The following is a 24,235-nucleotide window of genomic DNA, read 5'->3' as shown; positions in this document are numbered from 1 at the left end:
AGTGGTGTCATGCAAAAAATACCAGATCTGCCAGCTCGCACTAAACGTCCCATTGTGAGGCGAGGCGTTGTGAGCTATTTTCAGTCTTTTGATAATCGACTATTTGGATGTCCTGTATTCAAATAACTGTTGCACTTACAATGGCAATAACCGAGCAACACAAACACGATAATAACAGGTTTACTGTACATGGTGCAGAGGCAGCCACACCATTTTACTATATGGCATTAGCCTCATGTCCCAAGTACATTTCTGTGTGTGTGCGTGTGCGTGTGTGCGCGTGTGTATGTGTAGGTGTGTGTGTGCGTGCGTGCGTGCATGAGTCTCTGTGTGCATGCCGGCCTGCATATCTGTGCACGTGTGGGTGCATGCGTGCGTGCCTGCGTGTGTGCGCGTCTGTGTGTGTGTGTAGAATGATTGCCAAGGCTCGGGTGGCGAGCTAATTTTCATTTTCCTAAACTCAAGTGTTGAGCACAGAAGTGGGGGGTGGTGGAGTTTGAGGGGTGTTCAATTAAGCCGGTGTTTGCCCGTCAGTTGGAGCGTGATAATCAGAGCTGATGAGGAGCCTGCAAATTGCTCCCAAACTGTGCAGCGCTTTTAGGCTTTACATACGTAATGTCACAGCTGTGCCTGCTGATATAGGTTCTGCACACCCATTTTTATGTTTTTTCCCAGATCCCTGGTTCATTTTACCGAAGAGGCAATTGGCAAGAATGGATTTTACAGTGGCAAGCCACTCTGTCTAGACAATACGTTTAAGCGAAACTCCGTAATGCTTTTTCCCCCCTTGTTTTTCTTACATCTATCTCGCAAGGTATTTATTCAATGCATGATTCTCCCCCTGCGCACTGCATGCAAATACCCCATCCAATTCCCCAACGACACTTGCATAAGAAACCATATTTCTAGTGGCTGACTCCTTTGCCCTTGGTGAAAATGACTTCATGCATCACTTATACAGGACTCCACATCTATATTCCCTGCAACCCACTTTTAATATTGAAATAGTACGTGGCTTAGCCGGGGCACGGCGGTATTACCATACCACACTTAACACTCCAAGCAGACCCTCTAGTTCAGTCAGGGGGTGGACAGGCCTGGAACATCATGTCACACCAGCCCACTTTCATACAGTACGTACAGGAGAAACATAATTGTGCTGCCCTCTCTTTACCCCCCCCCCCCCGTATAAAATATACGTGTATAGAGTAGACTAAGACAGCACGAATGAGTGGAGGAGACAGTATAGACTGACCTCAGACGAATTCTTCCTCCAGACCGACCACGTCAAAAACATTATTCAATATTGGTACACTTTTGTTTCTTAGTTTTTAATACGATGAGTCCTTACCTACATGATGGCCCTCTGGCCTCTGCAATGAGGAGAGAAAAGGTGGCAGTGATGCAGTGACCCTGCCCACTCTCAAAGGCCATATTCTAAACATTTTCCATGTGCATCAGATCGGCAGGCATATGGTATTGCAGGTACAATACGAATACCTGCATTGTGACTCCTGTATCGGGATACATATCTCATTGTGACAGTTGCATCATGACTCCTATTTCAGAATACATAAAGTACTAAGTAGGCCTATCATATCACAACTCCTGTAACGGGCCATGTTTCATATCACAACTCCTGTAAAAGGCTATATTTCATATCACAACTCCTGCATCAGGATAAGGGCTCATCACCATTGGCTTGTGGTGGACATTTTTGTCCAAATTTAAAAAAAATGCTACGGACATACAAAATGAGCGGGCAATAATATTACCAGAAACGCAAAGCCCCAAATGACCATTACAGGTCTGTAACACTGAGTGTACAAATGGAACCAAATGGACCCATACACTCTCAGAGTTATGCTGGTTCTTGAAAATAAAAATCACACCTGTTTGAAGTGAGGGGCACTCTTATCATCAATCATGCATCATCATGCATCATCTTAATCATGTTTTTTGCCCTCACCCTTAGCTTCAATACAATATGTACTTTGCTCAGCCAATCAAATCATCGCTATGGGGTGATCAGCCAATCACAAGCCAATGTTTGTGTTCACACAAACCCGGAAAGCTGGCCATGGGAGGGGCCAGCGCCCCTCAAAAATAAAAATATAAGTTTGAGAAACCACTGTAATAGTGGACTCCTAATGTGCCATAGTGAACAGTAAATTCAGTGTTATACATATTCTGAAGAAAATCCGGAGACTGACTGGGGTTTTGTGATCAAAATAAGAACATTATAATGTAATGTAAAAATAGCACCTGTGTGAAGTGAGGGGCGCTCTCATCAGCATACATCATCTCATTCTGGTGATGGTCAATCACAATTTGTGTCCTCACTTTTCCGTCCTCACTTTTCCGCCTTCACTTTTTATCCTCAATACGTACTTTGCTCAGCCTATCAAATGATCTCAATTCCGTGCTCAGCCAATCACATCATCGCTATATTTCACACAACCATAGGCCATAGGAGGGGCTACCGCCCCTCAAAAAACTGAATCTAGAATTTGGACTAAAGCAGGGCTCGAAATAGCGACCATTTTGGTCGCAAATGCGCCTGAATTTTAATCTGTGCGATCTCAAAATATAATTGGGAGCACCAGTGCTACTGCATATAATTACTGTAGTGCGACCAAAACGATCGCGGCCGGTTCCGTCCCGCGAGATGATTTAAACTTGTAGAGCATAAAGATCTGAGCATGTAAAAAAAAAAGTAAGTTCCTAGTCCATTCCTGTCCAGAGTTATGATATTTTAAAGAAATCTCCGTGGCTTCTTGCTTCCTCTAACCTCCCGTCAGTCCGTGGACTGATTGGGCGATCAACATCAGCTGGACCTGAGGTCCTCAGCTGTGAGAGACAACAAAAGGGCTCAATTGAATGGAATGTGTGGAGGCAACACACACACACACACACACACACACACACACACACACACACACACACACACACACAAGACATTTTCCTAGACATGAAAATGTACGATGTTATGAAAATAACTTCTCATAAATATATACAGTATATATATATATATATATATATATATATATATATATATATATATATTTTTTTTTTTACTTCAATCAAAAAGCAGGCCTACATAAAACAAAGGGTTTTGTAGCCATTTACAAATCCAGAAATTATAGCAGAGACAGTATTTAGAATTTAATTATATTTTCAACTGGTTTATTGCCACAAAAATAGCATCTCATACCAACTGGCTTGTAGGCCAGTGGTTCCCAAAGTGGGGTCCGGGGACCCGGGGACCCCTAGGGGTCCTCGGTTAAATGATAGTTAGGAACCAAATGGACCCTTATGGGTCTGAAACTCTGAGAGTGTACTACATACTATGGGTAAACCAATTTCACTGTACAATTGTACACTCAGTTAAATTAACTTTGATTTTGCAATATACAGTGAGGTCCCAGAGGTAGCCTAATTCAGGAATTTCAGGTCAAACTGGGGGTCCTTGAAATGTAAATAACTGAAAATCACTGCTAGAGCCGTAAAAGTCTTCTCTTATGGGGGTCCCTGGCATATATTTTCAAATGGGGTTCCGTGGGCTAATGAGTGTCAATTTGGGGGTCCTTGACATGAAAAATGTTGGGAACCACTGCTGTAGGCTACAAGTGTAATAATAATGAATGTAAAAAATCGATTACATATTGGTGCTCGTAAAATTTTGGTGGGTGCTCCTAATTTTTTTCTGGTGCTCCTTCATTCTGAATTTGGGAGCACCAGTGCTACCAAGTAAAAAAGTTAATTTCGAGCCCTGGACTAAAGTAAGAAGCAAGAATAATAAAATAAGAATCTAACCAGGGACTATCCGAGAAGACCTCAGATTCAAGTGTGATTGACTACTCCACTCGTCCCTCAACCAGCTACGTTTACTTTATACAGTCCTTTTAATCTCCAAGTTTCTCCCCAAGGTAACAGAAAATCTCTGCAGTAACGATCATATAGAGCACGGGTGGGCAACTTTGATGATGGAGAGGGCCACTATATTTCCACACTCACTCCAGAGGGCCACGTTGCATATGACCGTCGTTGCAAAAATAATCGATCTACAAGCTCACACGTCGCACGGCGACATTTTGAGTTTGTAGATCAGCTATTGAAATCCTGAAAAAAATGTGGCAATTTATTTTTATTGGAATCCTGAAAAATAAACTTTATTTAATTTCAAATGAATTTAGTTATAACTTTATGAACTAAATCCAAACACATTGGACATACAAAAGCGGGTCATGTTTGGAATTGTAACAGCTGAAATCAATAATATATCAGTATTCTGATATTAACCTAAGGGTCACATTAAGTGAAGGTGGGGGCCGCATGTGGCCCGCGGGCCGCCAGTGCATGTATGATAGAGTTACTGGCTAATACTCAGCCCTGGACACAATAGACACTACACCTTTTAGCTTTCAACATATGCATGTGGAGGACAGAGATGGATTTAGCTCCCGTTGCTTCTGTGCAAAGCTGAAAGCATGGTCTTATTTGAAAGGACCTGCAGGCATCAAGCTGCGTTCATGTAAAAATACATTATACTATAGAACTGCAAAGAAAAGACTTATCAGTATGTGAGAAGCGTTGACTATACAGTACCTTCTGTTACGTGACTAGCGCGGGCTAACCTTTAGATCTGCTTTTCTTTGAAGTTATCAACGACAAAGATTAAGTACTGAGTAATTGATTAAAGTGAGATTAAAGTGTTTAAAGAGGAATTAAAGTGAACTTCATACAGAACGGAAACACAAAACTAATTTTACGTGGCAGGGTAAAAAATACAAATAAAAACAGGTGAACTGAACTACAGTTGATACTAAACGACTAAGGTGGTCCCAGCCTGAAGTGTCGCTCGCTTTTACTCAAAGGCACAAGTTCTACTGGGAGGGAGCTCTAGGCGAGGAAAACACGAGCGGCTCTCAACGCTGTCTGGCGCATAGAACATACGGTAGCACCCGTCTCCTTTGTGATTAAATGGCTCACAGAAACTAAACTAAATGGAACACAGCACGAAAGAGAGAGAGAGAGAGGTTAACAGAGGACGCACAGTCAAACTTAACACTAAAGGGATCGACTGGGCCTAAAATAGAGCCATAGCATGAGAGCAGAGATATGAGCTTGGAGATCTGCTATTGTTGTGCATATGTGATGCCATCATACGATGAAGTATGAACCAGGTTTGATTTAAGCCATTAAAACAGAGTAATTTTAGTTTGGCTATTCAAAATTGCAGATATACAAGCTCATATTGCGTCATATGAGCTAGTAGATTTGTTATTTTGAAAAATGAACATTTTGTACAACTCTTTAAATTTACATATACATTTTGGGGGTCCTTGACATGAAAAGGTTTGAGCACGACTGTATTTGTAGAATTGGCCTCAGATCTTAATTGTTTTCTGAGCATCCACTACAGATTGCAATCACAGCTTGTAGATCTGCTGTTTTCAGAGTGCAACACCCAAGCACAACCAAACATAAAATTACTTATGTCTGTTAATTTCAGTTTTTGACAAAATTGTCAATATATTTAGTCATACAGTAGTTTTAGTCATCATAGCATGGATTTGGTTTAGTTTTTATTTAGTTTTTGTCATAGTTTTAGTCGACAAAATTAAATTAATGTATTAATTCATATCAACGTGTGTAATGGTGAGGAGATGAGGGCAAGGTGTAACTTAATTAACAGACTTAGTTTCATGATTATACCAAATTGTGAAACATGAAATCACAATTGTTGATGTTCACAGAAAACCAGTAGAAACAAATCTATTAATTCATACATCACAGCATAATCCTATTGTTTTTCATATAGGGAAAGCTGGAACCGTTGCAAAATAACATTTGTAAAAACTTTGAAAACATTGTGCTTCACCACGGACATGGATTACTCAGAACAAAGTAAGTAAAAAGCAAATAGCCAGCTCTTGACTTCCAGTTGGCTTTGACATTTAATTTGGACCACACGCACGCACGCACTCATGCACGCACGCACTCACGCACGCACGCACACACGCACGCACACAGACATAAATAGGAATAGTACGTTAGTTCCACTGGTCCAAAGTAAACTGGAACACAATAAGTTGATTGATCATTCAAATACACATGCTCTGAAAATGCACCCATCTGACTCAACACTGCAGCTGGTTCTGGACACTGGGCACTGCACTCCCTGTGGTGGTGTGGAACGCGTGTGTCAAATTTGAAGTTTTCACCACGTCTCTGTGTGTATACTAAGATTCAAATTCGACACACGCGTTCCACACCCCCACAGGGAGTGCAGTGCCCGGTGTCGAGTCGTTTGGACCCATGGTTGTCCAGAACCGCCACAAAAGGCTATGGACAGGGCCCCTGCCCAGGCTCCATGGAGCTGGTCTGTTCTGACATCACAACAAACACTCCATATTTGGGCATGGCTGACACAGCACTTCATATATAGGAATAAAGGGACACGTAGAAACAAATATCCGAAATCTACATATATGGGCAAAAAAGGGACACAGAAGTCACAGATGGTGCGGGTGGAGTGGGTTCTCTGACACGGTTATTGCATATCCGGTGTGGGTGGGGCATGGATCTCCAACTTCCATCGTTACCGCCTTGGTGCTTTACAGCCGGGCACCGGTTTAGTAATAATAACTAGAAAAAGTGCCCCTCGGGGCACAGGTCTCCACCAGGCCAGGTCAGGTTGTGGCCTCCTGGTGGTGCTATAACAGGCCAATGTGAAAAGGGTGCCATTTGTTCTTACACCATCAATGGCAATTGGATGGCATGTTTAAAAACATTAAAATCCACCTGTTGGTGGCGCTATAACAGGCAAATGTGAAAAGGGTGGGATATATTCCTCAGCCTAGTAGGCAAGTCTGTGAAAGATTTCACGTAAATTGCATGCTGCGTTCATGATTTGCTTTTTGTTTCAAAAGGGCCAATCCTGCAAACTTTGAAAGCTAATTTGGATGGAATATGAAATATCACACAGATCCATCTTGAACACATGATTATAGAGATATTGTGTACCGATTTGTGGGATTTTTGCACAGAATCTGGAGGAGTAATATCAAAAAAGTGTGTGTGCAAAATTTGGCATCGACCGGGTTAGCTGTTCACAGACGGACACAAAAAAGATTTTTCAAAAAGCAGCATTTAATTCCATCAAGGTCACCGAGCAGTTTATATTCATCCGAGGGTTTATAGGGCATAACATAATGCAGGTTTGATTGAAAGGTTTCTCTCTGTGACAGATAAGGCAAGTGTTTCCTCATCTACTGTAGCACAATATGCACCTGTGGCTGTGGGGGCGGTGGATCCAAGGATTTGATCTAGAAGTGCATAATTAAACTGTCCCTCATACCAGTGGTTCTCAACCTGTGGATTGAGAACCCCCCTCCCCACATTAGATTTTTTTGGGGGGGCGAGGGAGGTCTCCAGATGACAGTGCAGTGACAATTTTAGGACTTTTAAGACATTTATAATACCTACAAAACAAAAAGACCAATACTGCTTCAAACGCAATCAACGAACTATAGAAACTGGTGAAACATTTGCCAAATTGTCAAATAATAAATAAATATTTTCACAATATCTAGAAGTAGAACCAAGTCAAACTAAATTGAATGCCTTAGAAAGCCCAAACCAAACCAAAGCGTCCCAGCACTGTGATATGTCCTGTCCTCAACCCAAGTCGACCCAAATGTGTGTGTGTGCGTGCGTGCGTGCGTGCGTGCGTGCGTGCGTGCGTGCGTGCGTGCGTGTGTGTATGTGTGTGTGTGTGTGTGTGTGGGAGGGGGGGTCCCCAGTTCAAAAATGATTAGTTTTGGGGGTCAGAAAAGATTGAGAACCACTGCCTTATACCAGTGATTCCATACAGGCTTTTCAGACGGCAGGTGGACTGATGCCACGCATAGTAATTCATGAGGCGAGCGGGCGTGTAGGCGCCGGCAATCATGACAGACGGAGTGACAAGCGGGGAAAACTCAAACTCAAATGTTGCGTTCGTGTTGCTGGTTTCACGCACACGCCTGCGACGAGCTGGATTGAGGTTGGCTTTCTTTCTCACAACACATTAAGTCACTGATGTGACACAGCTGAAGGAGATGGTGTTTACAGGCGGAGCATTTGTGTGTCTGTGTATTCACATGAGAAGACAGGCGTTGTTAAGCACTTACCTTAACCTTTTTTATTATTTCAATTATCCCAGTTTCATATGCATTAGGCCACGGACCCCCATTTGATACAATTTGTATTCCTGGGCTACACTGTAAACTCATCATTGTTAATTTAACTCTGAGAGTGTACACGTCACCAAATGGACCCCACCTAAGCAATAAGGGTACCTTTGGTTCCTAGCCATTAATCACTTGCTACAGGGACATGAGCCACCCTGAACATCAATAAAACGTCTGGGTTTCCGAGGCTACCCTGAACATGGCTCCGTTGTAAAAGAGATCTCAATGGAACTTCATCTGCATGAATAAAAAGGTCAAGAAATACTGGTGGCACCGGTTGAGAATCGCTGCTCTAATAGGCTGTTCTCATGCAAGACCTCCAGTGGTGTCTCCTGTCATCTCCATACTCCATATACATCTCGCTATAGCTCACCAGTATAGTCGCATTTTCCAGCTCTGCATATATTCATTCAGTACATGTTGCCGATGTTGGTACAGCACGTGTGAGAGGTTGTGATCGACGCCTGTGTAACTCCCCACAGCACAAAAACACTCAGTCAGGCAGCCTCATTACATTATAGCTTTGGCTGCAGCTCAACTTTGATTTCCAAAAGGAAATAAATGCAGGCATTTTTGCGCGACCCTTGTCGCGACGAGTTCCACAGTAACGCTCTTCAAGCTTCAGCAATGTGACAAAGACGCACTCGCTCTCTGCCACTTTTGTGCCGCACAAACACTCCTCCGTTTCCGCAATAAACCGCCGTGTTTTGCTAATTGACAGTGAGTGATGAGGAGGGTCAGACCGGTGCTTCTCAACTGGGACACATTGTCTCTGCTTTGCAAGGATCCAAAAATATTTAACAGCTAAATATTCAAATGAAGTTGTTCTTCGTCCAAACTTCTCACAATCACACTACTTGACAAAGCACTATATTGGACGCGCTGCACTGTAGTCTACATTGTCGCCGTCGCGTGTAAACATCATATGCCCAAATCTGTTACTTTTCAGGAAATGGTAGAAAATTGGCTATAGATAGATTGCCTTTGAAAGTTTGCAGGATTGGTCCGTTTTGAACAAAATGCCTCAAATCATGAACGCAGTGTGCAATTGATGTGATATTTTGCACGCACATTCCCACTACGGCAAGGACGAAATGTCACTTGAACATTTTCATATCAGCCTCATGGTTGCGCTATAACAGGCTTTAATATTTGTACCTATAACTGCACCGATGTGTGGAACTTTCCATGCACACAAGGATAAACCTTTTACCTGCCGTTTCACATCTGCCTTTTATAGCACCACCAAGAGGCCGACTTTTGTAAAACATTTTGATCTCCTTCAGATTCTGTCCAAAAATCCTGAAAAATGGTACACAGTATCTCTATAGTCATGTGTTCACGATGGACCTCTGGTATTTCATATTCCATCCCATTTGGCTAACATTGGCTTCCAGAGTTGGCAGGATTGGCCCGTTTTGCAATTAGAGTGCAATTTGAGGGAACATTTGCCCGCACATTCCTACTAGGCCAAGGAATAAATCCCACCCTATTCACATTGGCCTGTTATAGCGCCACCAGCAGGTGGACTTTTGCAAGACACACTTTTGGAACAAAATGCCTCAAATCATGACTTTGAATGTCGAATTGCCATCAAAGGCGTAAGAAGAAATGGCACCCTTTTCACATTATTATTATTCTAGCCTATTATAGCGCCACCAGGAGGCCACAATAACATTCCTGGCCTGGTGGAGCACTTTCTAGTTTTCAATGGTTCAACATTTATACCAGTAAGACGCGCAAACGCGGGAAGCGAACGCAGCTGAGACCCTGCAGATTATGTCTGTCTGTCTGTGTGTCTGTCCCGCTGTTACTGTATATGTGGCCCCTTTTGTGCCCATATATGGAGCTGAGTGGACCTGGCCCCTTTTGTGCCCATATATGGAGCTGAGTGGACCTGGCCCCTTCTGTGCCCATATAAGGAGCTGAGTGATTGCTGATGCAACACACTCTATATTTGGATAGCGGGACAGACACACGGACAGACAGACATGATCTGCTAGGTCTCATAGTAAGTGCTCACTGCATTCGCAAAAATGTCACAATATTGTTGAAAAAAATAGCAAAGATAGTAGAGCTTGTAGATTGGCTACATTTGCTACTTTTGCATGACACTGTTCGACAACAAAGTATAAGCCATGCAGGCATTAACTGGCAGTGTGGAGATATAAGGTTTCTGCGCTACAATATTTGCCTGTTGGTTTATGCTGCTCTAGACATAATGTGCCAATGATGGACTTGTATTCCCAGCAGCTGTAGCTGCAATGAGGCACGTCAGAATGAATTGAAAGCCATGTATTCATAACGCAAGCCAGATCTAATTCGCAGGCGGGCCCCCACCCATCTCGCCTACGGGGCCTCCAAGTATGACATGTGTTCTAAAATGACCCAGTAGGAAGGAGATGAACCCATTTCTCCCAGGGGTGAGGAATATGAAACAAAACCGAAAGTGTGGGACTGTCTTCACTTATTATTATGATACCAGCCCGCCCCGAGGACTGCTGTGATGCATGGTGGACCGCATCCCTATAGTCTCGTCTCTCGTCTCTAATTTGTTTAGTTATACAATGTAGGGGCATGTGCAGGGCAGTGCTGAACAAACGCATGCGAAACGGGGCAAGCTGTGGTGAAAACCACAGTTTAGAAATGGAAAACCTGTATAAACAACAGGTAGGCCTATACATTTTTGAAGGCTACACAATTCTGTTTTAAGATCAGTGTTCATTTCGTCGACTAAAACTATCACGAAAAATGTTTGTTGAGGAGTGCCCCAAATTGCATGAGGAGCTAGCTCACAGTCAGGACACATTTGCACAGAGCTTTAGAAAGGAGCTGGCGTGTGCTGACATCATTCGGCCACGTTCAACGCCTCAATGAAAACATCACAGCGCACACAGTCTCAGGCCTAAAGCCGTATACAGCTTTAGCGTCCCTCACTTCAAGAGCTAAATGACAGTCAAAGTTAATCCTCCATGGACGGCACACAGTAATGCAGCACACAGCTTGCCTGTAATGTCACACATAGATGCATAGTCTGCTGAAGAGAAGGCTGCAGAAAGTCAATTAAGTAGTTTGTATCAGTAAGCAGCACTCAAGCAGAAAATGGAGCCTTGTTATTCTGCTGAATCCCTCCAAGGCGGTCCCAATCACAGCTTCTCAGCATGTTTTTTTTTTTTCCTCAGTCATTCTCTATAGCCGTACACTGGTTTGACATCACAGACAAATTCCCGCTCATTGTTACGGCATAAGCCTCGCCCGCCCCCAGAACAGCGTTTATCAGTATGTCCCCACGAATAAGTACAACAATCGCAGCTCATATGCCACTACGTGCATGAAACAGAGACTGTCCATGTAAAGCAGTCACGCCACTGAATCATGTGTTATTAAACCACCCAGTAATACTTGGCAAGCATAACATTAGGTTTCAAATTGTGGGGAAAAACTAGCAGTATTTTCTTTGCTCACTCACAAAGAGTGAGGTATGATTAATTCTAACACGACTAGCGACGGGACCACGATGGGCTGTCTAACACATACTTTTTGCTTAGAATTGGATGGAATGATTTAGATAGAGAAGAGTTATTCACGTTTTATGAATTTCGATCTCATCCGCTAAAATGGGGGGGGAACATTTTCGATGACGTCCGTACGGAAAATAACATTGGATGTTGCGCAACAGACACTCCCAGCCTGTGGAGGGATGCGATCAGTTTTGATATCAATAATATCCATTCTTTTTATCAATCTCCGTCCTGAGTGCTAGGCATTACTAATTGATTGAACGGAGAACTCCGTCCTTGCCACTTAAAGTCTCAATATGTGATTTCCTAAACTGATTGGAATACCGATACTACTCTATGATCCTACATTAGAAGTGACTTGTTATGCATTCATATCAATGTAAACAATTTAAAATATTATTTTGGGTTTAATTATAAAAAATGTAGAATCTTTAGGTATTTGGTCAAAATCTGGTCATCACCAGAACAGCAGCAGACTTTTGATATCTCTTGATATCGCTTTCATACCTGGGCGGCAGCAACCTGCTCGTTTCCCTAAATTACTATTTGATTAATACAGACAGCATAAAATCTGGGAGTGAATTAAAACAAAGGTCTTGACCACTGTTTTACAGAGAGGGACCTGTGGTGCATTTATATGAATTAATCAGGGCCTGGCTCCTAATTACACAGGTTTTGTATGAAGTAGAGCATTCAAGCCACTTTGCTCATAACCTTATTACCGATGACATTGTACATTTGCGATTATAGAGAACAAATTAGAAGTTCCTCGTGCACAATGATTACTTTGTTTCCTGGAATAAGGAAGCCACACCGCAATGCTCAGACCACACTCCTAAGGGGGGGACATGTGGTTGTATGAACACACGACTTCTGTTTTAATATAAATCAAGGCAAAGGGTAAATTATAGTGGAAAGAAGAAGGCATAAAGGGAGCGGAATTTCATTCAAGGGGAGGGAAGTGTGTGTGTGTGTGTGTGTGTGTGTGTGTGTGTGTGTGTGTGTGTGTGTGTGTGTGTGTGTGTGCGTGCATGCGCGCATGTGTGTGAAGCCATCTCTTCTTCTTGAAGAGATGGGTTCTTTTCAGTTTATGGCAGAATATAGAGAGAAGGTGCTTGGCTGTGGGAAGGTCATTCCACCACTGGGGAGCGAGGAGGAGGTACCGGAGACGAAGCTGAATTGAACACACGGCTGATTTAATGACTACAAGATGACAAGAGTCTGAATTATCAAACCGGCTCCGCAGTAAAACCCTCTGTGTTCGTTTCACTCAGAGGCAGAGCGTACGAACGTAAGGGTCCGTCTGGTTACACTCTGAGTTACAAATGGATGAATTAACACTCAAGATTTTACACTGTGTTTTAATGCTCCTGTCACTGTAGCTGCAAATTAGGCATGGGTGAAATAAGGGACAAACAAACAAATAAGAATCTTTGAAGCAGTTTAAGTCCCTGAACAGATCCATAGACAGTCTAATAAGCTTTTAAATAAATTTTTTAGCAAGCTAACAAAACCGTGGCGACCGTACTCCAATCATGCGTCAGATCAGTTTTTTTGTCGGCGAGTGCCAAATAAAAGCTCCTGACAGCATAATCGGAGCAAATATCTTACAGTGAGTAGGGGGCATAACTAAGTCAGCGTGGGTTAAGTCATGAACATTAGAATTTCTTTCATCAATAAATATTTTCTTTCCAGGGACTCATTTCGGCTAAACCATTGAAATCAATATGAGCTAGAATGCACTAGAACTCAATGGCAAGGTAACTTTGACAAAGTATAACTTTGGTGTGTTGAGTACAGTAGGTATATATTATCTCAGTGTATCTTAAACTTTGAGTCTGGCTTCAGTACGGCTTTGCGACTCCAATTACCCCCTTTGCCCGGCTACAACCTTTTGCTTTTATAACTGTAAGAGAAATCCATAGCTATAGCAAATAATGCTACGAATGAATGATAATTAATCTTTTGAACAATACTAGCCCTTACCCGTTGTGAGATATTTGCCCCCATCTTGTGGCCGTGGGGGGTACTGCGCCCAGGCGCATTGCCCATCGTGTGGTGATGTAAAAACAATATTTGTACAGTAAATATGACAGTTGCGTCTGTAAAAAGTAGCCTAGCTGGATTCTGGGAGCGTGCAGAATTTTTTTGGCATGGAGAGATGTGTGCTAATAGTGTGGCTCGGTCGGAGATAGACCACGAATAAAGACCACGGCTGTAAACGGCTGTTTTTATTCACTAATAAATTCATTATTAATCATTAATGTGTCAAATGGAAAAAAGGGCTCCGTTACGCCCTCCATATAATTATGGTCCATGCCTGTGTGAAAAGTGGGAGTGATTCGTGCAGTCAATGATGAGATAACGCGCTGTCAGTGACAGACAGACATTCAGAGATTCGCTGAATTATAGTATGATAACGTAAATAACAAATTGAGTTGCAATTAGTGCCTGCTGAGCATAATTATTTCAAACAGTGGCCATAACATTTCAGTAAGTAAAACAGCGTAACAGCAAATAAGTACTATATACTGCCTTCCAACAGCTAATTTAATTTCATCAGCAGGTTCACACAAGGTTAGGTTTGCCAATGTTTTAACAATGAATATAGAAATAAAATAATCTTCCATTTCACACTTTCTGTGCATCGGATCATCTAAAGAGATTATATTTCGTTGAATGTTTTCTTTGCACTGACACGCACGCGCACACACACACACACACACACACACACACACACACACACACACACACACACACACACACACACACACACACACACACACACACACACACACACACACACACACACACACACACACACACACACACACACACACACACACACACACACACACTTAAATTGTCTACAGATTTAAAATGTTATTAATATATATATATTTTTAATACTTCAGCTGAGTTGACTTGCCTGCTTGTCATGGTTCAACAAAGATTCAACAAGGCCATGGCATAAACTTCAATCATCCTGAAAATGCATATAAACACACCATGTGTGTCTCAAGCCAGTAGGATGACCAGTAGGATGACCCAATGCAGAAGCAACATTCTCTGTAGAACATCTAAGAGAATCTCTGCCATCAAAGCAGCTCTCCTACACACATACACACCTCTACTGAGTGCAGAAATGTCCACGTCAAAGTGCTATAAGTCGCAAAGGATAGTGGTTTAGTTAGTAAATTCAGCAGAACGCAACATTTTCACATGTATATTTCATGAACCGATTTCCACTAAAATGCATGCATGTATAGAGAGGGTGCCTGGAACATTCTGGGCAAAGTGTTTACTGTGCCGGTTTGCTAAACTCTTCACATATGTAAGGCCTATGTCAATAAATTATATTTGTACTGCACCCAGAGCAAATTATATTTTTATGATAGAAAATTACATTTTAAACATCAAAAAGTGTCAAAGTGGGGCTTTCTCACACTGACAGCTGATTTAGATGTTGTGAATTAGGTGTGAATTAGGTCTTCGAAGCAAGAATCGTTTGAAACAACCCCTTTAGTGTTTTGTAACAGCAAATGCCGACTAAACAGAATAGCAGACAAGGTCACTGGCGTAATCCAATTTTCTGTTAAGAAAATGGACGTATAGGGCTATAGAGTGAGAGAGAGAAAAATCAATGGCTACAGAATGTGCACACAGAAAAGAGAATAACGTAAGACATAGGTGGGGACACAGTGGGACAAATAAACAAGCTGAACAAACGCAGTCACCTGTAAGCAGCCAAGGCACAGAGGGATGGATTGGAGAGATCGAAAATCGGTGGGACTCAATTGACTCGGCTTGAACAAATTAAGTGTGCTTTATAACTTCATAAACCAACTGAAGACAGTCGCTTCAGTACCCTACCCTTTCATTTCAACGACCCTCAGATGAATATGTATTTGGCCACGGTCCCTGCAGAGAACTGATGCCATATCACATTTAGCTGGGGACCCTACATTAACTCATCGAATGCGCAAAGCGTTTTTAAACGTTTTATTATAGCCAAGCGCAAGAAGCGCATAACGTTTTTATACGTTTTATGGTCCAAAAAACGTTTTTTTATTGATTACTATGGTTCAACTATATTTGCGCCCGGACAACTCATAATGTAACACCGATCGGCTCTAAAAAGAGTTAAAACCCCCCCCTGCTGAAAAGAGGTGTTGGTCTGAGAAGCGTCTGGCACCGCCTATTGGTTGGTCTATGCGAGGACGTACGACGTATTGGAGACGGCCGTCCGGCATAGACCAACGCAGATGTCAGGGGATCTAAAATGGATGGGACAATGCTCTTGTTTGTGTGAATACACTCGATTCCCCCTCCCCTCCTGTTTCTACATGGTTTCTCCCGAGGGAGAATGGTGGGGGGGGGGGTCTCTTCCTCTTGGATCGCATTGGCAGTTCCCCCCCCACTCCCCACTGCTTTCAACTGCAAGGCTTGCACTCACTCTCATTCTCGGAACAAGATACAACGCGATTTGCTCTCTGCCCGTATATAAACCTGCAACGATCGGCATTTGATTTCATAACGTAACGTTTGCCAATAACATGTGGAGTTAGTCATGGACAGATTGCACATCATTATCGAGGGCCCGCCATGATACGTTGGTCGCTGATCGCAAGCCGTACTGCTGCTGCTGTTGCTTTGCTCGCATCCATCATAAGGCATCCATCCATCCACCCCCCTTTCTCGTTACAACAGGCTATTATAAACTCACCGTCGAGCAGCCTGCCCTGCACCTAATGTGATAAAATGAACGGCAGGACAAAATCGGATCGATTATTATCTGTCTATCAGCAACATACGGGTGTTTGTCTTGCAACGACAGGTGGTGCTTTCTCGTTTTTTTTCTTCCAAATACGTTGACGTGCTGCTTCTGCTGCCGCATCCATCTCGTTGAGTCGTTGTTTTTCTTGTTTTTTTTCCCAAACATGTCCAGACACAATCCGATCCAGTCTCGCGTCTCACCTTATAGATACGCGAGACTGGATCGATGAGGTTAGTGGTATGTCTGGACATGTTTGGAGCGGCACACGACAATCGACAATAATGTTGATTATGCAAGATCATTTCCTCAAAGCCTAGTTGCCCCCCCCCCCCCCCCGTTACTGCGATTGTTTGTAGCTCGAATCACAGAATGAGTTCAATGAGCGTAGGGAGAGGGCACATATGGGGCTACGATTGAAGAAAGTTTCCAAGTCCGTTTTATGATCAGATAATGTGCATCAAGACTCTCTGCTTTCATAAGAAAAAAACTAATACTGTAATTGCGAATGCAATGAGCACTTACTATGAGACCTAGCAGATCACGTCTGTCTGTCTGTCTGTCTGTCTGTGTGTGTGTGTGTGTGTGTGTGTGTGTCTGTCTGTCCCGCTTACTGTATATGTGGACCTGGCCCTTTTGTGCCCATATATGGAGCTGAGTGATTTGTGAGTCATGGTGACATGAGTGTGATGGCGTGGTCCTGCTTTGGGGACTCCTTATATGGTTATGGCTGAGTCATGGTGACATGAGTGTGATGGCGTCTTTTGTGACCATATATGGAGCTGGCGTGGTCCAAGCACTAACTATGACACCCTGCAGATCATGTCTGTAATTTATTCTAATTGTTATTGCAATTTACGATCTGCGTTCGCCTTCCGCGTTCGCGCGTCTTACTCGTAATAATAAAAATCACACCCCTGTGAAGTGAGCAGTGCAATGTTGTGAAGTGAGCAGTGCAACATTGCACTGCTCACTTCACTGGGGTGTGATTTCTATTATTATTACAGTATTAGTATTTTTCTTATGAAAGCAGAGAGTATTCTGTTTCATACGGTATATAGTATGTACATGTCGCTATAGGCCTTATTTTGTGAATATTTAGTTGTTAGGTCCATGCTCTCTAAAATTATCTTTTTCAGAGAACTTTAGAGATGGCATGGGCCTGAATAACTATTATTCACAAAATAAGGCCTATAGCGACATGTACATACTATATACCGTATGAAACAGTCGACTCTCTGCTTTCATAAGAAAAATACTAATACTGTAATAATAATAAAAATCACACCCCTGTGAAGTGAGCAGTGCAATTGCACTGCTCACTTCACAGGGGTGTGATTTTTCTGGGTGGTATTTTTCTTATGAAAGCAGAGAGTCTACTGTTTCATACGGTATATAGTATGTACATGTCGCTATAGGCCTTATTTTGTGAATAATAGTTCTTCGGGTCCATGCCTTCTCTAAAGTTCTCTGGTGGGCGCAAGCTGCATTCAATAGCCAATTAGTGACAAACTGTATATGTGTACAATGTGTACTGTTTTCCTCCTAAAAGTAGACATTCAGGGCTTTCATTCGGTATATGGTTTGTATAGGATATTATTTGTGCTCAATTTTATATCGGTCTTTTGAACTAAAAAAACTGAACTGAAATGTCTGTCAACTTCAGGCCTCCATATCTCTGTTGTTTTTTTTCACAAGCAGCGTGCAGGCAAAAGCAGGTGTTAGAAAAAGGTCAATATCTCCAGAATGGAAGATGGTAGAATCATAATTTTTTTTTTTAATTGAAGTGGACAAGTTGGGCTTTCTTTTTATTTATGCGATTGTGATTCTCGCTATAAGAGGCCCCTCGCTGTGGGCCCCCCAAAAAGCTCAAAAAGCCCATGTTAAGCCTTCAGCACCAGTAAGCCAGGGTCCGCTAGAACCTGTAGCAGTCTATGTGTTAAGGACCACTGCCATATGACAATGCTATGGGCTAGCATGAGTTAAACTATGAAACATGTTTTTCGGAAATATTTTCATTCACTGTTTTTGTACTGTTTTGCATGCATGCTTTGCAAAAAACTATTTTACTGACTTTTATGTTGAAGTGGTAGTGGTAAGGGGAGCTTTACATAATTATTTCATTTAATACAGTCAGGCAGAAGCTTTCATTACAGGAAATTAAACCCCATCTGTGTGAAGGGATTTATTTTCCAATAATGCCAACCTCCCCTTATAGCCGTCTAATCAGGTAGACATTTAGATGTGGGATAGCAGGTGGCTTCAATTAACTAGCTGGTAAATCAGAAAAGTGGGAAATTGAGGTCAGAAGTTGGGAACCACACTGCCTTCTGGTCTATCAACTGCCTCAGTACTGTTCGTAATCGTACATATGGCTTTGACACTGCCAGGTGTCGTCTAATACATACAAACTGCAATTGTGCGTGGCCTATTGTTGTTGACGTGTCAAGCGTTTTACCATCACAATTGGTGTGCTGTATACGTACATTGAGAAAGAAAGAGAGAGCAAATGGAATGAGAGAGAGAGAGAGAGAGAGAGAAAGAGAGAGAGATATGGAACCGTGTCTGACACTGTTGGTGGGTGAAAATATTCTGGAAGGGCTGTTGATTCCATTTTTCATCCATTACAATGTGAAATCTGCTGGAATAAACATGGCCTCGACTCCCCCGGCTGAGACCTTCATTCCACACAATGCATAGCGAAATAGTGCACTTGTAACATTATGCATCCCTGGGGTGATACAATGATCGTGGTGGGTGCACCCACAGGTCAAAATCCTATTTTCTTTTGCCTTCTGCGCTGCGAATACTTGATTGTCTGGGCCATGGGCATTCTTCATGTTACTCCTAAGGGGGAATACTTTCACATCAGTGCTCCACATAAAAATATTTATCAATATCATGGACAAAGATATTTGAATCGTGCACTGCTGTCCCTGTCAATACTTTGGCTGGGTACAACTAGTCATGCTAAATATATGATCGTGGTGGTTTTAATCAGTCGCTTCATCACACCTCAGACTGCCTCAAGGATTGAAATCTATCTAGCGTGTTTGGTTGCTAAATTCTCTTCCGACCCTGTAATTCGTCTGGCTGTCTTAGCAAAACCTAATTCCCCCCTCTAGGTTCATTAAAGATGTATCACGTCTTGTCTCCTTTAATCTTAACCCATTTTGGGCGGGAACCCCTTTTGGTGTTAGCATTACGTTATGCTTTAGCTATTTAAAAATAGCAGATCTACAAGCTCATAGCGCGCTACCAACTGGCGCGCTACGAGTTTGTAGGTCTGCTATTTTTGAAAAATCAAAGAGCGACTGACATAGAAGACATTTTTAGAATCTGATCTCAGGTCAGAATGAAAACTGTCAGGATGTAGACTGGTATACAAAACGAACAGCACATACTGGTTTGTCCCCTCACACAAGATATCAGAGAGAAATATGGACATGAGGGTATTGATTTGAGCTCACTCTTTGTGGGCACTAACAGAGAGACTTTGCATTATGCTACATGCCTGCCTGTCACTTGTGGAGCAATAGAAAGCTCCTGTTGTAAAGGGTTTCTGTATTGTGTATTTTAATGTATTGTACCTTTTTAAAGTTTTTGATTCATGGGTTTTTTATTATTGTTTGGACCCAATGTTTTATACATTTTTGTCAATAAAGTAACTAACTAACTAACTAACTAGAAGACATTTTTAGAATCTGATCTCAGGTCGGAATGGGTTAAAGGACAACTTTAGTTTTTTTCAACCAAGGTTAATGTTTTTGGTTATTAGAGAAAGTAAAAGATGACTGTTATTTGCTGCTTTCTTTCGTTTTAGCGATTTTAGCATTTTTTTACAGGGGGGGGCGGGGGCATTTGAACATGGGGCTAAATATGTATTTGTTTTACAAAATTTTATAGCAATCTTTTTTATCATTTACTATAGTCCTACTAGATTACAGATTACAGATCTGGCCACAAAAGACGGTGTCGCCCTCTCAAAAATAGCAGACCTACAAGCTCAGAACTCATCACGGAGGTGACGCATTGTGAGCTTGTAGTTTGGCTATTCTCAATGAGTGACGCTGCCATGCAACAAAGTATGGCTCAGGTTTTAGAGCTTTAATTATTTCTGTGCCGCTAGCTGTTAGCATAAATGTAGTTATGAATTGGAGTTCATTCATACTCCTATTTTACCGCTGTTTCGGCGCTGTAGTGCCGAAATGATTTCGGCTCGTCAGAAATTTTCAGTAGCACCGAAGAGACGACTTTAGGACGGTACCCGCCCCCCCGAACCTCAAATGACGTCAAATTGTAGGCTCTACAGAGCCGAACCGACTTTTATTCGGCTCTAAAATAGGAGTATGAATCGGCCCTTATACCATCACAAATCTGATTCAGAATGTTCTGAATCTATTTTCAGCAAATGTTATATGCACAGAATAAGACCTCTAGGATTAATTTAGGTGGCAGATCATAACGGGTGGCAAATATTCTCCCAACATGTGAAGAAATAGAGCTTCATAGCAAGCGGAGCCACTGAAAATTAACTTAAATTAAAATGGCACGTGATTATTAGAATAGTATACGTGTGCACCCGGCAAGGACATTGACAGTAGGAACGTCTGCAAATATCATCTCCTATATTCTATTGTGGAATTAACCTAAGAAAACACCACAAGTACCAGTTTAAAGTCACATTGAAAAACTAAATTACTGCGGTGCCAAATCACACCTTGGAAAGCATGAGTGTCTATTACAAACAAAGTATTTTTTGACTGGGGGGTTGACAGGAGGAATTGCCTGTCATAATTTGACCCCCCTGTATTAGGATGTAGATATTCATTCATCAGCCAACACTCCCCACTGACAGGTATTACCCCCCCCCCCCCCCCCCCCAGAGAGGACGTATAGGGCCTTAGTCCTACTCCTCCTCCCAGCCAACACTCCCCACTGACAGGTAGTTACTAAAAAGCCTCAAATCATGAACGCAGCGTGCAATTTACGTGAAATCTTTCACAGACGTTCTTCCTACTAGGCTGAGGAATATATCCCACCTTTTTCACATTGGCCTGTTATAGCGCCACCAACAGGTGGATTTTTGCAAAACACATTTTTGGAACAATGTGCCACCAGGAGGCCACCACCTGACCTGCCCTGCCCTGGTGGAGACCTGTGCCCCGAGGGGCACCTTTTCTACTTATTGTCTCTTCCCTACTTTTTTCCCCTACTTTTGTTCTGTGAGAGAAGGCTCTCACAAACAAGAATTTCACCCATTTTCACTTGTAAGTGTGATCCTACAATAAATTAATTGATTGACACGTCCTTATTTTTCAACACTGTAAATTGATCAGGAATAAATTGATCAGGAATCAATAGTGAACTGATATACTGTAGAATCTAACCGATAAGCAGAATCACAAATGGCGTTGGAATCAATACAATCTGATCAATTTCCATACATATGTTAATTTCTTCCTGCATTTTCAAGAAGGCATATATGACAAAGGCATCATACTAATAGGCTAGTATAAAGTTCAAATTGTTCACAGCTCTATATATTGCTTGTGTAGGTGTTGTCAGGTTGTCAGTAATTAAAACAAAAAACTGGCAAGACAAAACCTCCCCACAGCACAAATGAAACTAATAACGCGTCTTTCTGGTGAATCTTTATCGCAGCATATTTAACAGAACTACAGCCTCAATTGCTGCCTCCACATTTAAGTATATTACAGACCATTCTCTCCCTTCTCTGGGACGGTGTAACAAGCTACAAGAGGCTGGTCCAAAAATGACATTCTCTAGTATTCTCCTTGCTATTATACTTTTTCAACATGTAGCTGCCACTCTTAGCTGTCACTTAATAATGCATCATGAGATGCATTATTCTTCTTCTATGACATGGTGTAACAAGCCAGAGCCTTCACCGGTCCAATTCATTCTATTATCTAGTATTCTCCTCGCTATTACATATTTCTTTCAGCATTTAGTTGTCAACTCTAAGCTGTCGCTCTTTATCCATGAGTGACAGGCAACGACTGTTACTGGGAGAAAGGGCATCAATTTGTACAGGAGATGGCCTACCCGTGCATTACAAGCAAACTAGTGTCGAACCGATGGGTGGTTCATAAGAGCCATGACCTTTCATATTCACAGGAGAGGACTGTGTGCCGCTGTGCTCAATCAGGTAACAGTGGACGTCATACCCAGTGGTGGAAAAGTACTGTACTTTTTCTTTAGTTTATGTCAATGTTTCTACATTATACTTCTACTCCACTACACATCAAATACCTTTTACTTGATTATTATTACAAAACATATATTAACCAATTAAGCCATTTTCAAAAGTCTGACATATTTTGAAAACTAAAACGTTTTCAAAATGCCCACCTTATTTCAATATTCCAATGAATGACCAATGCAATCACTACCTTTATTTTTGTCACTTTAGGTCAATTGAGATTTTATACTTTGAGTGAAATAAAAAAAAATATATAATACAGGACATTTGCTTGTAGCAGAGTGTAGTAAAACATTTAGTAGAGTACAAGTAGAGTATTTCTTCAACCACTGCTGTACAATACAAGCAAACCAATGTTAAGCGAGAAGGGGGCGTCCGGTTCATAAGAGCAATGACCTTTCATCATCACAGAGCAGTGTGTATACCACTATGTGTCGGTCCCATAGACATAACCATAACCTTTCATAATCACAGAGCAGTGTGTATATACCACTATGTGTCGATCCCATAGACAACCATGCTGGTTTCCTACCTGAAAGGCCACTGATGATAGACAGGAGAAGAAGTGGTTTCCATGGCGACCCCATACTTGTTTGGGAGGGTCCCTTCTGTGAGAATGTCAGCAGGTCAGTTTCTTCATTAAAGCTGCGCCTGGAAATATATTGCGTATAATTAGTCCACTAAGCACTTGAACCCCAGGCATCCATATTCTCAGACTCGGATCACAATTTAGAATTCGAGCTGTGATAGAAAGAAGCTCAGCGACAAAAGAAAACCTCGACCCGAGTCGGACTTCAATTCAGCACATATTCTTGATATGGTGTTTTTAAGAGCAGAGATTTGGGGTAGACAGAAACAAGCAGGTCAAACTCAAGTCCTGGTTCTCTACGACTAGAGGATTTAACCCATTAAGACCAGAGGCCAATTCAAAAAAATGTCTTCTAAATCCAGTTTTCTGAAAAACATACATATTGCTATATTATGTAGACCTCCAAAATTACATACATGTAATTTTGAGATAGTATCAGTACAAGTTCAGATGTCAGAAAGAATGAGCATGTTATGCACTTCAGTGGGTAATACACAGAGAGAGAAATCCATGAATAAATAATAACTGAGCTGCATAAATAAGGGTAGTCACAACAAAATATGGTCCACTGTTGGGAGTGGATTGTTTTGGAATTTTTTAGCCGTTTATAATTTCATATGGAACTACATAATGTTTCCCATTGGGCACAAACAACTGCCTACTTCAGCAGAGGTTTCTGTCCTATTAAAGTCATCTACCCTGCAGGTGGGTCCCCAGACTCTTCTTTTCTTCGATCTGCTGCACCCCATTTGAAAGTCAGATATACACCGCTCCTAGTACCTCAGATGGGACTTTGTAAGGCTCCAGGACAGAGGGCTATCAGGTGGTGGAGTTGCTGCTGACAAACAATGACTGCATGGACAGGCACTCAGGCAGTATATATAGCTG

At 42.0% G+C, this 24,235-nt stretch overlaps 1 protein-coding gene across 1 annotated transcript in view; it reads right to left on the bottom strand.

Annotated features, from left to right (window-relative positions):
• Positions 1–24,235, bottom strand: part of cntn5 (contactin 5) — a 229,839-nt gene that overhangs the window by 151,017 nt on the left and 54,587 nt on the right. The window contains exon 2 of the mRNA XM_080772412.1: positions 23,291–23,409. Coding sequence (XP_080628538.1) covers positions 23,291–23,345 — 55 coding nt within the window. The 5' untranslated portion in view covers positions 23,346–23,409. The remainder of the gene's footprint in view (positions 1–23,290; positions 23,410–24,235) is intronic.

The sequence above is a fragment of the Protomyctophum bolini genome, assembly GCF_963924005.1.
Source record: "Protomyctophum bolini genome assembly, chromosome: 9".
Classification (NCBI taxonomy): Eukaryota; Metazoa; Chordata; class Actinopteri; order Myctophiformes; family Myctophidae; genus Protomyctophum; species Protomyctophum bolini.
This window is presented reverse-complemented; position numbering and strand designations above follow the sequence as displayed.